This window comes from Lipophrys pholis (genome assembly GCF_963383615.2).
Source record: "Lipophrys pholis genome assembly, chromosome: 5".
NCBI classification, from domain to species: domain Eukaryota; kingdom Metazoa; phylum Chordata; class Actinopteri; order Blenniiformes; family Blenniidae; genus Lipophrys; species Lipophrys pholis.
In genome coordinates, this window is record NC_137628.1 from 22,596,516 (window position 1) to 22,610,867 (window position 14,352).

The window sequence follows — 14,352 nt, forward strand, 5'->3', positions numbered from 1 at the left end:
ATTAAGAATAATTATTTGTATTTTCAGGGGAGCTTCTCATTTGAAATAAGACACAGAGACACCAAAGAACTGCATGCCTGGTTCCGTCTCCTCTGCGTCCAGCCGTTAGGAGCAAGAGCTGCAAGACTTCACTTCAGTGATTCAACTTTTCACTTACTAGCCTTGATCCGACAGAGAACTATCGATCCTCCCGCCGTTCACGACGTCGTCGCAACTGTAAACTTACGAGGACTCCACAGTGATGATGGCCTCGCCAGTCTTGTGCCTCTGGTCACGCGGCGGACTGCAGTCGTCCGAGTGGGGCGGCTGCGTGGCGGCGGCCTTCGCCCGGAGCGAACAGTCCTCGCTGTCATGCAGCGGGTCGGCCCCGGCCCCTTCCTTCCTGACCTCGCTCCCTCCTTCCTCAAAGTGCTTTTTCTGCAGTTCCTCTGCCTCGCGGTCCTCCCTCTTCACGTGGCAGCGACACACCTCAATGCCCGAGTCACCCGTTAGCCGTCGGTGTCGGAAATGATCCTCTTCATCCTCATCTTCATCCTCTTCGTCCTCTTCTTTTTCTCGTCTCGGGTCGTCTTTGTTGTAATGCGTGAATGCGGGTGCGCTCGACACGACGGCGTGTTCCGGTGGAGACGGTACGGGTCTGACCGCCGGCTCATGACGCGAGGTCTCTTCTTTCACTTTCTGAGCAGCCATCGCTCCCAGTGGATCTGAAGGGGCAAGAGGGTGGACTTGACCAGGAGGACAGGGGGATAGAAAGATGAGGGGGGACAGCGGGAGGCGAGACGAGTGTGAAGGACGAGTATGTAAAGAGAGAGAAAGCGGCGGAGCTGGGGGCGAGCCTCCCTCACTGCAGTTTGAGGGGCACCTCTGCACAGGTATGACATCCGGATTGGCCGCCGGTATAACATCGGGGGGGAATTGTGGGGACGGGGGAGGCGGGGACGATGTCGGCATGAAGGTGGCGCCGACCCTTGGCATCGCGGCAAAGTCGCCTCCCGCGTCGCTGGGCGTGGACATGTGGCTACTGTCGTAGGTCTCGTCTGTCACCTGGACAGAGAAGGAGGTGCTGGAGGGAGAGGTGATGGAGCAAGACTCGCAGGAGCAGCTGGTGTAGTTGTCAGAGCTCTGCGAGGAGGTCAGGCCACTGGGGCCGGGGCCCAGATAAGGAGGACAGGGGTGACGGTGGTGGTGATGGTGGGGATAAGAGGTGCTGGGACCCCCCGTGGTACTCCCCTGCAGGGCAAAGACAGAGCTGTAAGGCGGAGGAGGAGTGCTGGGTTGAGCAGCCACCTCCTCATAGGAGGGCAACTTGAATGAAGCCAGGAAACCTGCGATAAGAGAAGCATCACACCAGATGTAAATGACAGTTTGCTTACATGAACTGCCAGTGCAGCCAAAGCCAAGTCTTTCTTCTGTACACCTCTGTTCGTAAAAACAATCACACTCACCCATCAGTAAAACTCAGTTAATGCTGCAAGAAATATTCCAATGAGAAAAAAATATAAACTGACAAATTACCCAATTTATTTATTTTTATTTTTTATTTTTTTTTTGCTGAATGATGCAATATTTGCTGAAACAACAGTGCTCCACTGATTTAAAAAATGAATTTGGAAGTTTATATTTAAATATTCCAGCACACAAGTAACATCTATAACAGTTTTGGGAATGGATGTAATGTTACGTTTCTTACGAAAAGATGCAAGTGAGGTTAATTGGTGACGACCTTCGATGTAGTTATGAGTGTGTGAGTGTGTGTGTGTGTGTGTGTGTGTGTGTGTGTGTCTCTATTTGTTTGCCCCTTGTTGGACTGGCGACCCGTCCCAGGTGAACCCGGTCTTTTATTCCTTGGAAATACAGATTCCTATGAAATGTGACATTTAATCTGATAATAACTAGTAAGGATTTATGTAGAAAGAACTGTGTTGTGTTCGGTGCAACAAGATTTTAATCTGAATGGATCAAAACCTAACAATACGTTTGTTGACTGTTTTCATTGTTTGTGCAAAAACAGATTCTGTTAACTGAAGGTACCAACAGAAAAAGCTTTACTGCTTTTGTAATATCACATTGTGAGGCCTCTTCTGTTTCAGATGACAGACGTTTAGGTTAAAGCGCAGGGGCCAAAGGTTTGGGATTATATTATTGTACTGCATTACTTCTTATTAGAGATGAAATGCAGGCGAGCTTTCATTTCCATGACGGGTAGAACTCGTGCTGCCATTAAAAAGATTTCAAACTAAATAAGAAAGCGTTACGTCATTTTAAACATGACCACCATTCATTCTATGTGACAACATTTGACGAAAGCAAAATGTACATACTGAGGTCCAGCATTGAGGACGGGTAGTTACAGGCTCCATTATACGCGATCAGATTGATTTCTCTCTGCCTCTGCTGCTGCTGGATCCTCAGTTTGGCTCGACGGTGGCGGTACGCACAGAAACAGCTGAACAGGATCAGCACGGTCCACAACAGCCAGAACCCTGCAGGAAAACAGAAAAACTGTCAAAATCAATGTCGTCACAAAACTAAAACCAGTCTAGTCTTTTTCAACTGACATTCTGGATCCCATTGGATTATTCAGACACATAAACTGCTATAAAAAAAAAAGCAACAGCAGTGTTTTCATTGTCCACTATATAAAGCACATCTCCATTTTTTAAGTGTATTTCCGAAATTTATATTATTCGTAATATCTGTTTAAGTGGCAGAGGACTCCTTGATGTCACTGGAAAAATATCTACAACTTCTTTTTTAGGTTGATTGATAGTTTGAATAACACCTATTAGATCAGTAAAACCTTCACTGATGAAAATGGGGCACTGCAAGCAAGATGAGAAAAAGAACAATTTAAAAAAAAACAATCTTTCTCAATATGAAATGTACTAAATATTAAACAAGAACTTCACTTTGACAATAAATATCTCTCGAATTCACAGTCCGGTTATTATTACACTGTGCTACCTGTCTGCATATACTGGGGCGACCATCCATCCCACCGAGTAAGGAAGCAATGAAGGCGATCACTGTCTGAAAATGTGTCGTCACATTTTGTTTTAATTCAGAAGAGCACCGATTGATTCAAAAGCTGAAGCCAGCTGACTCACACCAGAGTTCGTAATAGTAGGTGCAACAGCCCGTCTCTCCACAGCAGTGTCCTGTCTCACACAGGTAGCCAGGACTGTTGTTCACTCCAGGACAATACTTTGGACTGACCACAGGCTGGCTGCCTGAATTCCCAGGCTGCTTCACCACCTAGTGGACACAAGACCACATTGCAGTGTAACCACAGAGCCACCATGCTACATTTCTTTCATTCACCGACCCTTATAGCGACCAAGAACTTCATGATTTTAGCTATTTCAAATATAATAAAGCTAATACTATAGCTAGATTAAATAACTTAATATATATCACAGTTTAAATAAAGATGTAAAGTAATTCTCAAAATAAACAGTTTCAAATAGACAAGTAATTCTCAAAATCATAAGCTGACCTCACTGAATTTTTATACCACCCTGGAAAACAATTGCCAAACACACAGAAGTATGAGCACGTATTTGCTGATGTAGACATCAAATTACTTACTTTATTTTTACATAAACACAGTGGCCAAAAATTGAGAATCATCTGATGTTTTCTAATGCAAACAGCAATCCAATGGATTCCAGTATGTGATAAGGGTCAAGACAGTGGAGCAAAGTTTAAACTGAGCATCGGAGACAATCAGAAACGTGATTTCATTGATGTCAGACATTTGAGGAGAATGGACGGCCTTATTAGAAATGACAGCAAGACAACAGTAACTCAAACTACAAAATTCCAGAGGAGATGTTGTGTGCCTCTCCTTCCTCTCCCTGGCAACAGACGCCGATCTTCTCTCCTATCCATTTCGTATGGGACATTGTTTTCGCAGTTTTGGGGGATTTATTCGGAAACGGTTAGCTGAATAAACTGAACGAAAGTCAGAGCTACATATTCCCGAACATTCCGCACGTTTTGACGTGCTTTTAGCATCTGTGCTCCCAACAGTGCGGGACGAGTTACTTGGAGGAAAAAAAACAAAAAAAAACAAAACAACAACACACCAAAAAATAAGAAGAAGAAAATTGCCATTAGAGCAGACACGATAATTAGTTACTGTGTCAATACAATAGTGACAGCATCTTAAACTATGAAGCAACCAGACTACAGCAGCAAAAGAGCACAAAGTGTGTCACTTCTATGAGCTAAGAACACACCCTGATAGTACTATGTTCCCAGGGTCGCCAAAAATGGCCAATTAGAAGGAAAAAAAAAAAAAAAGGTAAGTCTTGCTTTTTGTTGCACAATTTGAATGAGATGCTTACAATCTGGATTAAACAATATGAACACATGAATCCATCCATCCTTCCATGTGTCAGTGGTGACCCCCCCCCCCCCCCTTGTTAGGACACATCTTCATGATAACAATCACTACGTGTCACATATTCTGATGGCTCCGTGCCAAATCACAAGGCGCCAATCACCCTAAACTGGTTTCCTGAATATGATGGCGTGACGTTCACTGGATTGAAATTAATAAATAACTAGGGGCACAAACAAACTCAGCTAGTGCAGATATAGCAGGGTTTGTTTCGGATTTATCAAACGCAACCGGTGTGCACATACATTAAACCCATGCTGAGCCTATATCACTGGTTCATCCAGGTACTGGTGTGGCGTGGTAAAGTTGTGGCTGGTGAGTTCTGTTATTGTTTTTTGCCTCCATTAAACCCTCTGCAAAAATGATTATCTATAATTGGGTACTACCAAATGTTCACCAGCTTTCAGTAAGCGTGATGAACCCACTTTATACTATCAGAAAGACGAAAGGAAATAAAAGCGACATGATAGTATATGTGATGGAAGCGGCAGGTTCAGATTGAGTGTAACAAAAACAACAAAAAAGTCCCACCTTGTGAATTGTGCTCATGTCAATCTGCTTCACAGGCACCTAAAAGGGAAAAAAAATTAGAAAATAAATGCTTTTGTTATTTCCAAACCATACACGCTCGGCCGGAGCAAGGACGAAACCGCCCAGGCAGTATTAAATGTTTGACAGGTCATAAAAAGCCAATAAAATTGCAATGCTTGAGGAGAAAAGTGTAAATGAGCTCAGACACTCTCGGACAAAACCATAAAGCACAATAATAAAGCAGCAAGAAGAAGAGGTTGCTAAATCTGTTATGTACATAGTTACCAACACACGAGACTCAAAAGTGCTAACAAGTAGCTATGCATCGCCATAGCAACACAGACGAGAAGGCTTAGAGGCATTTCACCCATGTGGACGACGTCTTATGTTATCTGGTGGTATGTGCAAAATGCTCAGTTGTGGTTAAAGGTTGAAATTCCTACCGTGGCATCTTCGGTGGCAACCAGCCCCTGCAGGGACATAGTCATCTGTTAAAAAAAAAAAACACAGACATACAATGGTTAGCACGGAGCTGTACACACACCTGATATGATGTCGATGGAAACAATAAGCAAGAGGAACGCTGGGACGTTATTCTAGCAGGCAATGTTAAACAGAGGAGCCAGTGAAGGCGAGTCTGATGCCACGAGCTGCAAGACTCCCGGCCTTTCAAGGAGATGAGAAGGTCAACGGCTTTCTAACAAAAACCCTCTTCTACTTTACAAGACGAGCAAAAGCAAAAAGCCAATTCCTCGGCCGGTGATTTCATTTTCATTTTCTTACTAAAATACACACGCGCACGTCAGAAAACCAAATATATAAAATCCTCAGGTTGCAGTTATCTTTCTTCCCGATTTTCCTGCTGAATTTTATTAAAGTTTAATGAACAGGAATTCAGGGAGAAAAATGTATACTGTGTGCTGTTAAAACACCCCTGACGGATCCGCCAGGTCAATCAAATTACATTTATTAAACTGTCATACTGAAACTTGATATATTTCAACTGGCTAACAAAGCATGTTGAAAACTTAATGGGATATACAGTATGTACAGGGGTGTCAGAAAATGTTAATTGTTCGTGTGACTTACGCCAGAACGAAGCTGATGCAGGCCTGCTGACTGTGTGACAGCAAGAGGTAGAGACTGTGTGTGCAGGATGTGCTGTCACTGTAGAAACAATGTGAATACACTGGGGGGGGGGGGGGGGGGGGGGGGGGTGGCTGAGTGGGTTGTTGCATACTGAACCTGCAGCCATGTAAATGAGAACTCTATTGTTAACAAATGCTCATGTGGCCAGTTCTGGGAACAGTGTTGGCCCTCGACTGCACCATATGCCTGACCAACGTCCGCCAGGCCAAATATGATGGCAGACGCAGCGTCAACACACTCGCTCTTCAATGTTATTTATTCTTGTCGTATCGCAAACAACTGCACTGTGGCGTGTGAACTAAGCACCCGCTTCATTATTTTTGCATAGCGAAATTAATTAATTGACGGTGGTAAAAGAACAACATGTAACCAAGGACAGGCTGGTGGCTCTGAACAAGCAACTGGCACTCCAGCTTGCTGAGGACGAGACGGGCAAATCAGAAACGTGCATGAATGCTTAGAAGAAAAACTGGAAAAATAAACAAAAAAAAACTCAGTTTTAAAAGCAGTGTCATTATTTTAATATCTCAAACGGAGAACTGCCATTCGCTGCGGAACACTCTTAACAAAAGTCACCAATAAGATTTAATTCCTCGTGAAAAAAGTCTACAGATCGCCCGTGTCTCTATGAGTTGTCAAAAAATTTAAATCACATTTCGGCACTTGTAAGCTGTCGGTAACAAGAGGACGTGTAATTCTGATGCAAAATCTACGCAATTTCTGTTTTCTACAAATATGCTTGGACCGGTCACCAGTCCACCACAGGGAGACAGTCCAACACACTCACATTTAAACTTAAAGTCACATGCCAACCTGAAACTTACCCAGAGACATCCCATACATGTGCAGAAGAACGTGCAAACTCCCCCCAGGCCAAACCCAGACGATGAGGACATTCTGACTACAAGAGAAAGCTGCTCACCACTGCACCTCCTTGCAACTAATAGAAGATAAATTATCAGTCCTGACAAACTCACACAGGCACCTTCTGTTGCTTATAGGTTCACACGTCCTCAAGTGAATTTGCCGTCTGTCAGAGTGAAGAAAGGGGAAACACTCTGTCACAAATAATGTCAAGCTCAGTTCCTGTGGCGAGCCCACCACCTGGCACCAAGAACAAGTGCAGGAGTGTGAAGTGAAGTTATTCAGGCTTCCTCAGAGGCCACAGAGAAACCACAAACCACCCAGAGGTCCCGACAGGCTTCCATAGAGCTTCTCATTACAAACCTAAAGGGTAAAAGGAGGAGGCCTCAACATGACTTCTGCACACCAGCAACCGACTGCTGGGTGTCACTGTCACTCATAAGTGGAACAACACAACCTTCTCCAACACTGTGGCACATCATATTTACCATTATCATGCCTCTGAGTAGATTGATAAGACAAGGGGACATTACCTCAGAGAGCAATCATCCCGGATCAATGATCTAAACATCCTGCTTGGACAACACGTGTTATATGATAATCTTCTGTTTGTAAATGAAGGTTAAATCTTTGGTGCATTACAAGAAGTTTATTGGATAGTTTCCACAAGTCACACAAGCCAAACACCACAATGTCAACACAATCATATACAATAAGGCAATTTTCAAATATATGTTTGACAATAGTTCAATGTGCCTATATGTTGCTCTGCTTTTTGTTTTGTTTTTTACATACGCAGTGACAATGTCGTTTATTGTGCATCCAGTAGGTTTTACACTCCTGAACTTAATAGTAGATGCTCTGCATTGTACCACAGCATTGCAGACAGCCTTCGCCTCGCAGCTCACCCACAAACCAAACCTGGCTCTACTTTACTGAGCTCTAAACATTTGCTGCAGTGGTGCAAAACAAATGTACCGAGACGTCGAGAAAACAACGCAGGCGTGCAGGTTGGGGGGTAAAAAAAAAGAAAGCAACACCAGTGACAGACTGAGGCCACTGTTTGACAACACGGGCCGAGAGAGGAGGCGTGATGCTCTGCAGGATCAGCCGAGTCCAGCTGTTGACTTACAGTGTGTGTGTGCGCGCGTGCGCGTGCGTGTAGTGCGTTACCTCCTCAGCCTGCAGCCCGTGGCAGAAAGTCAGCGTTTTCTCTGGATCCATGGCGAGAGCGGAAAACCAAGCTAACGCAGAGAAGACGGGAAGGTGGGCTGCTGTCACTCCGCTACACCCCCATCACCGCTTGTCCCGCTCCACAGACACCGTATCCTCCACATCCGCCATTCCCCACCGCCTCCTCCCCTCCCCTCCCCTCCCCTTCGACCGGACGGATGCCCCTCCCAGCAGGCTCCGCTGCGCGGCACACACGCAGACACACCGGTGGTATCAGGGCCTCATGCACGGCCGATGAGCTGCACGGAGCCTCCGGTGAGGACGGAGGAGTCGGCGGTAGTAAGATGAGGGTGTTGCACGCGTGGTGAGTTGTAGTGGAGGGGGACCGAGCTGCGCATGATGTCATGCTCCTCCAGCCACCAAACTGCACGCGGGGGAGCTCTGCTCCTTTGATTGGCCGGAGCTCCCAGCAACAGCCGCACACACACACGCACACACACACACCGAGGGCCTGTCAGGTGTGTGAGCCCACAACACGTGTGTCCCTGTCAGTGGAGGGAAACAACACATGTTCACATGAACAGTATCTATACGTCTAATAAGTGTAATTATTAATTGGGTGTATTAAAAGCGACCCAGTTGACTTATTGTGAGCTTATTTGCACCTGCGGGGTGATAAGAGACACAGCTGAGGCCGAGAAGAGTGAGACAAGGACAGCGAACTTTCTGTGTTGTAAAATGAAAAATTTGAGATTTGCAACACAAATATCCTGAAAGATGAACTTTAACTGAAGTGAGAGACATTTAAGTATTTAAGAAACGTTTAAGATCCGACATCGGGAAGTCCAGTAAATTGTTGTATATATTGGATATAGTGGGGCATATTTGTTTGACTAACTATAATCTATTGAATTGTGTGTTTTGATCACATTCTGTGAAAATATTTTAAGTTTCAACATTAATGTGTTTTTTTTGTTTGTTTGTTTGTTTTTACAGCTAACATAAACCAGAAGAGTCGGATGGAAATTAGCATTGTCCTAAATCCGGCATATTTACAGTAACCTCATGAAGAGATGGCCTGTTCGTTAATATTCACTGTCCCTTTTCAAAGAAACTAACAAATGAATGAAGATTCAGCAGTCTGCATTAAACACAGTGTGAGCTGTGGCTGTCACAAGAGGGCAGCAGCTGACTTACTATAACTTTTTGTAAGGAGAACGGGAAGTGTTGGAGAGGGTACATTGACCTTTTGGTAACAAGACCTGCGTTTTTGAGTCGTTTAAGATCCGTTGAGAAATACACTTCTCTTCGATATTCAAACCTGATTTGTGTCTCTTTTTTTGTTTTTCTCATAATGAATTTGAAAGCTCTCTGCTCAGCTTGTGTAAGGCCTGTTAAGACACCCCCCACCCCCCAAAAAAGGGAACAAAAACACCCTTGCCACACCCACCATTCTCCCCCTTTTTCATACCTGTTTTTTTGGAAACACGCAGAGTGATTCACATGCATGAGCACACGCTTACTAGTCGTGATGCATTTTAGGGCAAGCATGGTCAAGTTATAGAGAATAAAGGTAAATGCACTTATTAAGTTTTTTTCCCCAAGGATTTTTTATCCAAACACATTTTTAACTGGTCAGGGAGCCACATGCAGGCAGGAGTTCATAACGAGAACGTTTTAGATTTGTGAGGTGTAAAAAAAGAAAAGAACAAATGCCTGCTTATGTGGGACTGTTTCCTTGTAAACAAGGTGGATATGTTCTGATTGACCCTATATAAAGAAGAAACGAGATAAAATAGATGTGAAACTGGTGGCAACTTTGCTCTTAAAGTTTGAATTGAAGAAACATTCAAGAACAGCAAATGATTGTGAGAACAATGAAGGGAAACGTCAGAAAACTATTGGAAGTGTAACTAAATGTGCTTTAAAAAAAAGAAGAAATAAATAAGATGAGCAATGTAGAAGCATCACGCATTTCAGTGTGACACACGCCTCATACAGTCTACTGTAAATTTCCCAAGAACTGTGAAGAAGACATTTAGTAAACTTGTGTGAGGACATACATGAAGACACTACGTGACAAAAAAAACATACTTCCTCGAAAGATGTTTTAGGGGAAAGCACGTGCATGTCACAGACACACACACACAGACACGAACGTTTAAGTTGTGGATTTGTGTCTCTAAGTAGTTATTTGACAAAAACATGAGTCTCCCATCAAAATCATTGTGATCTGAAAATATTTTATAATGTTGGCTTCTTGAATCACGATAAATTTCCCCCCAAAATGAAGGTCAACATATTTGCTTGCGTGACACAAAAAACAACCTCCTCTGACCTGTTTCAGCAAGAGCACATGCATGTTAACCGCCACAGCCAAGCACACACACACGCACACAAACACTCATCCTATAGTGTTAAGTCTAAGTTTAAGTGGTGTTTGCTTCTAGCAAAAGTAAATTGACATAAATACAGCACGTTAAGGCACAGAGTCTAAGCTTAAAACCTAAATTAGGAGCTATTTTATTCAAAACTGTTCCAGGTGCCACAGATGAAACCTTCATGTCACCCAGTGTGTGTCAGCAGCTGTGGGGTTTGAAACGGGAACACCTCTTATGCACGTACAGCACTATCTACATAATATCATTTAGAGGAAACACAAAATGGAGCTCTAATCATGTTTGGCTTTTCTTTCCGTGGTGAGATTAGTGTTTTACGCAGCAATTACACCCTCTAATTTCTTTATGGCCTCTGTGCGGATTATGAACAGGCAGCACCCATATGAGACGTGACCTTCGGCACATCTTCTCGTCTGGCACGTCAGAGATCCCACTTCGTTCAGTTCACAGAGGGGAGTATGGCTGATGCACTCCACACAGCAGCAAATTACAAATCCACCAAAAAACACGAGAACAGGGAGGGAATTATAGATGCACACAGAAGATTAGATGCAAACAAGTGAGAGCAGGAAGGGGAATACTGTATGCAAGGTTTTGATCAAAGGTTGTTTGGCACTGAATCCTCCTGAGCCACAAGACTGGAGTTCAAAAGGCACAGTTACAACCTGGTGAAGGGGACATAGTGTGTAGAACAAAGAAAATATCAGAATGACAAAAATGATCCTTTATATTATTTTGTAAAGTCTACATATGTAGGATGAAGGCCTTTAGCACAGTGACAAAAAAAAAAACAGTTCTTAATGGCAGTTTTTAGAATAGGATCCATGGATTAGTTTTTTATTGATGCGCAAGATACTAAACATGTTGCTTTTACTCTAATTTGTGGATTTTCACACCAGGTCATTTCTCATTTAATTTGGTCTGTATGCAGTGCACAAAGGCAAGAATTTCCATGTGCAAAGCTGTGTTTCAACAAGATAACAGGACAATAACAAAGCTCGAGTGCTCAAACTGCCGACTCTTGACGGAGTCAAAAAATAAATGACAGTAAGGAATGTTTCCTCTTGCGACATTGTTGTTGAGTTTTCTCAAACCTGCCCATTAGACAATGACGACAATGTGCAAAGCAGAGAGGGGAAAAAAACCAAAAAAAAAAACCAAGAGTTATGTAGCTTCACTGTTTCATTCCCTGTTCAGATCTTCAACAGAAAGCCTTTGAACCGGCCACCGAAGCTTAATAATTTGTTAATGCCGGAAATGCAAAGTGGTCTGGTGCTGCACAAACAGCATGCATCTGCCTGCACTTACCACACTGTCAGTTCACATCCTGTGCCTCCTGGACATGTGACATTTAAAAATGCCATTGTAAATGACAGCAATGAGCTCGGCAGGTCCCTGGTGGCTCCCTGAAGGAGCGGGAGAAATTCCACCCCCTTTACTTTTATTATTTCCAGCCATCTTCCAAAGCAGCGTCAGATAGCTGGGCTGTCTGATTACCTGCAGGTCATAAAACTGCCACATTTTTCTTTATCATTGTTAAGTGTGATCATATTTTAATTTAGTGTTTGACTTTTCTGCTGGTGCACAACCTCCACTTCTCCTTACACCGTCGTGTCCCTCCAAGTTTGCGTTATGTTTGATTCGGTCACCCTTACACTGTACTTATAAACCTGGATTTCATGTATAAGCAAAGAATGTTTTCTGAGCTTTGCTAAATATTTATTGATCTGAAGAAATGTGCAACTTTTTTAAGCAAACTTTTTCTGCCACTTTACAAAAACCTGTCAAGTGTCTCCATGACGAGTACTTGGATACTTTGTCATCACTCAGCGATACCTGCCAGTGATACCTGACATCCAGCGTGAGGCCCTCGAGAATCCCCCAGAGGATCCTCCAGCAGCTGTCAGTGGTTAAGACAGACAAAGTCGTGGATCACTGTCTCTGGGCTCTTTGTTTGAGGCATGACAGAACTGTGTTATCGTCGACGGTGTAAATCAGTTGTCTCTGTGCTAATATGCTACAGCTGTCAAACAGAAATTACAAGGAGACAGACACACTAAGTTATTCCTCTGATGTTTGTCGAGAGATCACACGACTAATCCGCCTGCAAACATTTGTTATTATGTCCTGTGGCACAGCCACGCGACGTCCACATGCGATGCAAACAGGGAAAACTCCATGCGCGATGTCAGAACACGGACACGATAGGATTTATTGTTCGTACGCCATTTCAGCAAACACCATGGCATAGTGAAGAGAAGGTTAAAAAAGAAAACTGAAATAAAATTAGATTAATAATTCTTCCGATTTTTGGAGAGACTTTTAAAGATCTGCAAATTGAATATTTTGTTTATATAGTTTAATAAAATTATCCTTTAAGTAAGACCCTTATATGTACCTAGTTTTACCTGAGATCTCTTCCTATATGTCAACATTTTTTAAGTTTTCATGTTGCTCGTGTGTTTTAATTCTCTAAAAAGTTTGAGGAACCTTCATGTTTTCCTCTTGAACACTAAAGAATTCTCAGTGCGGCCTGCTGATGGTGAGGATGATATTTTTACAACCCTCTCAGCAATCATTGTTGCCCATTCCTGTAACTGGTCATAAGGCAGTTTACAAAGTCAAAATGAAACTGGGCGATGTGCAATAACACCAACATGTGGGAACCACAAAATCTCATTGAAGCGCTTTATTAAACCACGTGATGAACTTCAACATCGTGGAACGACTGCGATGTCTTCTTTTGTCTGCACTTTATTGAATAGATTTCACTGTGAGGTGAGAGCACTAACCACTGCACACACCGAGCACATTCACAAGGAGTGCAACACGTGACTGGCAGGCTGTTTTGAACCCCTACTCTCCTCTTTGACAGCAGATTAAATCAACAGAATATGCACACACACACACACACACACGCACACACACACACACACGCTGACTGAGGTTCATGACAAGTCCCGCCAAGTCAACCATAGTTAACTTAATGAGGGTAGTGTGGACACACACACGCGCGCGCGCATGCACCCACGCCCGCACACACACGCACACACGCTATCAAACCAGATTATCGTGCTGCTGAGTGAGACAGCCAAAACATCATATGAGAGGACTTCATCAGGTCAACTCACTCTGCAGCCTGAAACCCACTGCTTCACATCAGAGAGTCACAACCCAAGAATGCAAACAAATTGCTGTAGATGGTAATCCGCAGACTTTGCTTTCTGTTTGCTTGCAGGTTAAGGGGGATTTAATCCTGAGCCACGTGCATTGTGAAGTGAGATCACAATTCTTTTTTTCTTACTACTACAGACACAATACAGTGCTGCACATGTGAGCACGGTAAACCAAACATGCTTGTTGTAACGCACAATGAAAATCTGCTAACTTGAATATTTTTTAGCAATACAGGCGTGATACTTGAGTAGCAGCTGAGGTCCATTACAAAATTTGTGTCACTCTTGTTCCGTTATAGTAATTTATTGCATTGGCCAGTATAGAAGACACTCATGTGTGTAATGCAATGAATAAATTCTTCCAATGAGAGTTATGCGTCTTTTGGCATTCACCCCACCACTTCAGTTTATTTCCAATGGCTGTTGCTTGAATGCGCAGAGCAGGGACACAAACAATAGTGGTGTACCACACTGAGTAATGGAAAAACACAAAAATATCAAAGAAGTACCATTTTAAAGGAAAATGTGTTGTGTTGATCATGAGAAATGATCCCTTGAAGGCTCAGGTGTAGGCCCATAGTTCACCCAGACAATATTGGAGCTAGAATACTTGATTTGAATGGATGTTAGGAACAAACCTCAAAGAATTGAAAGA

The 14,352-nt window shown here is 43.3% G+C and overlaps 1 protein-coding gene across 1 annotated transcript; it reads right to left on the reverse strand.

Annotated features, from left to right (window-relative positions):
- Window positions 1–222: 222 nt before the first annotated feature.
- Window positions 223–8,136, reverse strand: LOC308109835 (uncharacterized protein; the record flags this gene model as incomplete). Its single annotated transcript, XM_080463642.1, has 6 exons — window positions 8,123–8,136; window positions 5,380–5,424; window positions 4,937–4,975; window positions 3,108–3,255; window positions 2,322–2,483; window positions 223–1,325 (listed from the first exon to the last, which is right to left on the reverse strand). Exons 2-6 carry the CDS (start codon window positions 5,422–5,424, stop codon window positions 223–225), a joined length of 1,497 nt encoding a protein of 498 aa, XP_080319768.1. The 5' UTR covers window positions 8,123–8,136.
- Between the last annotated feature and the right edge of the window lie 6,216 nt (window positions 8,137–14,352).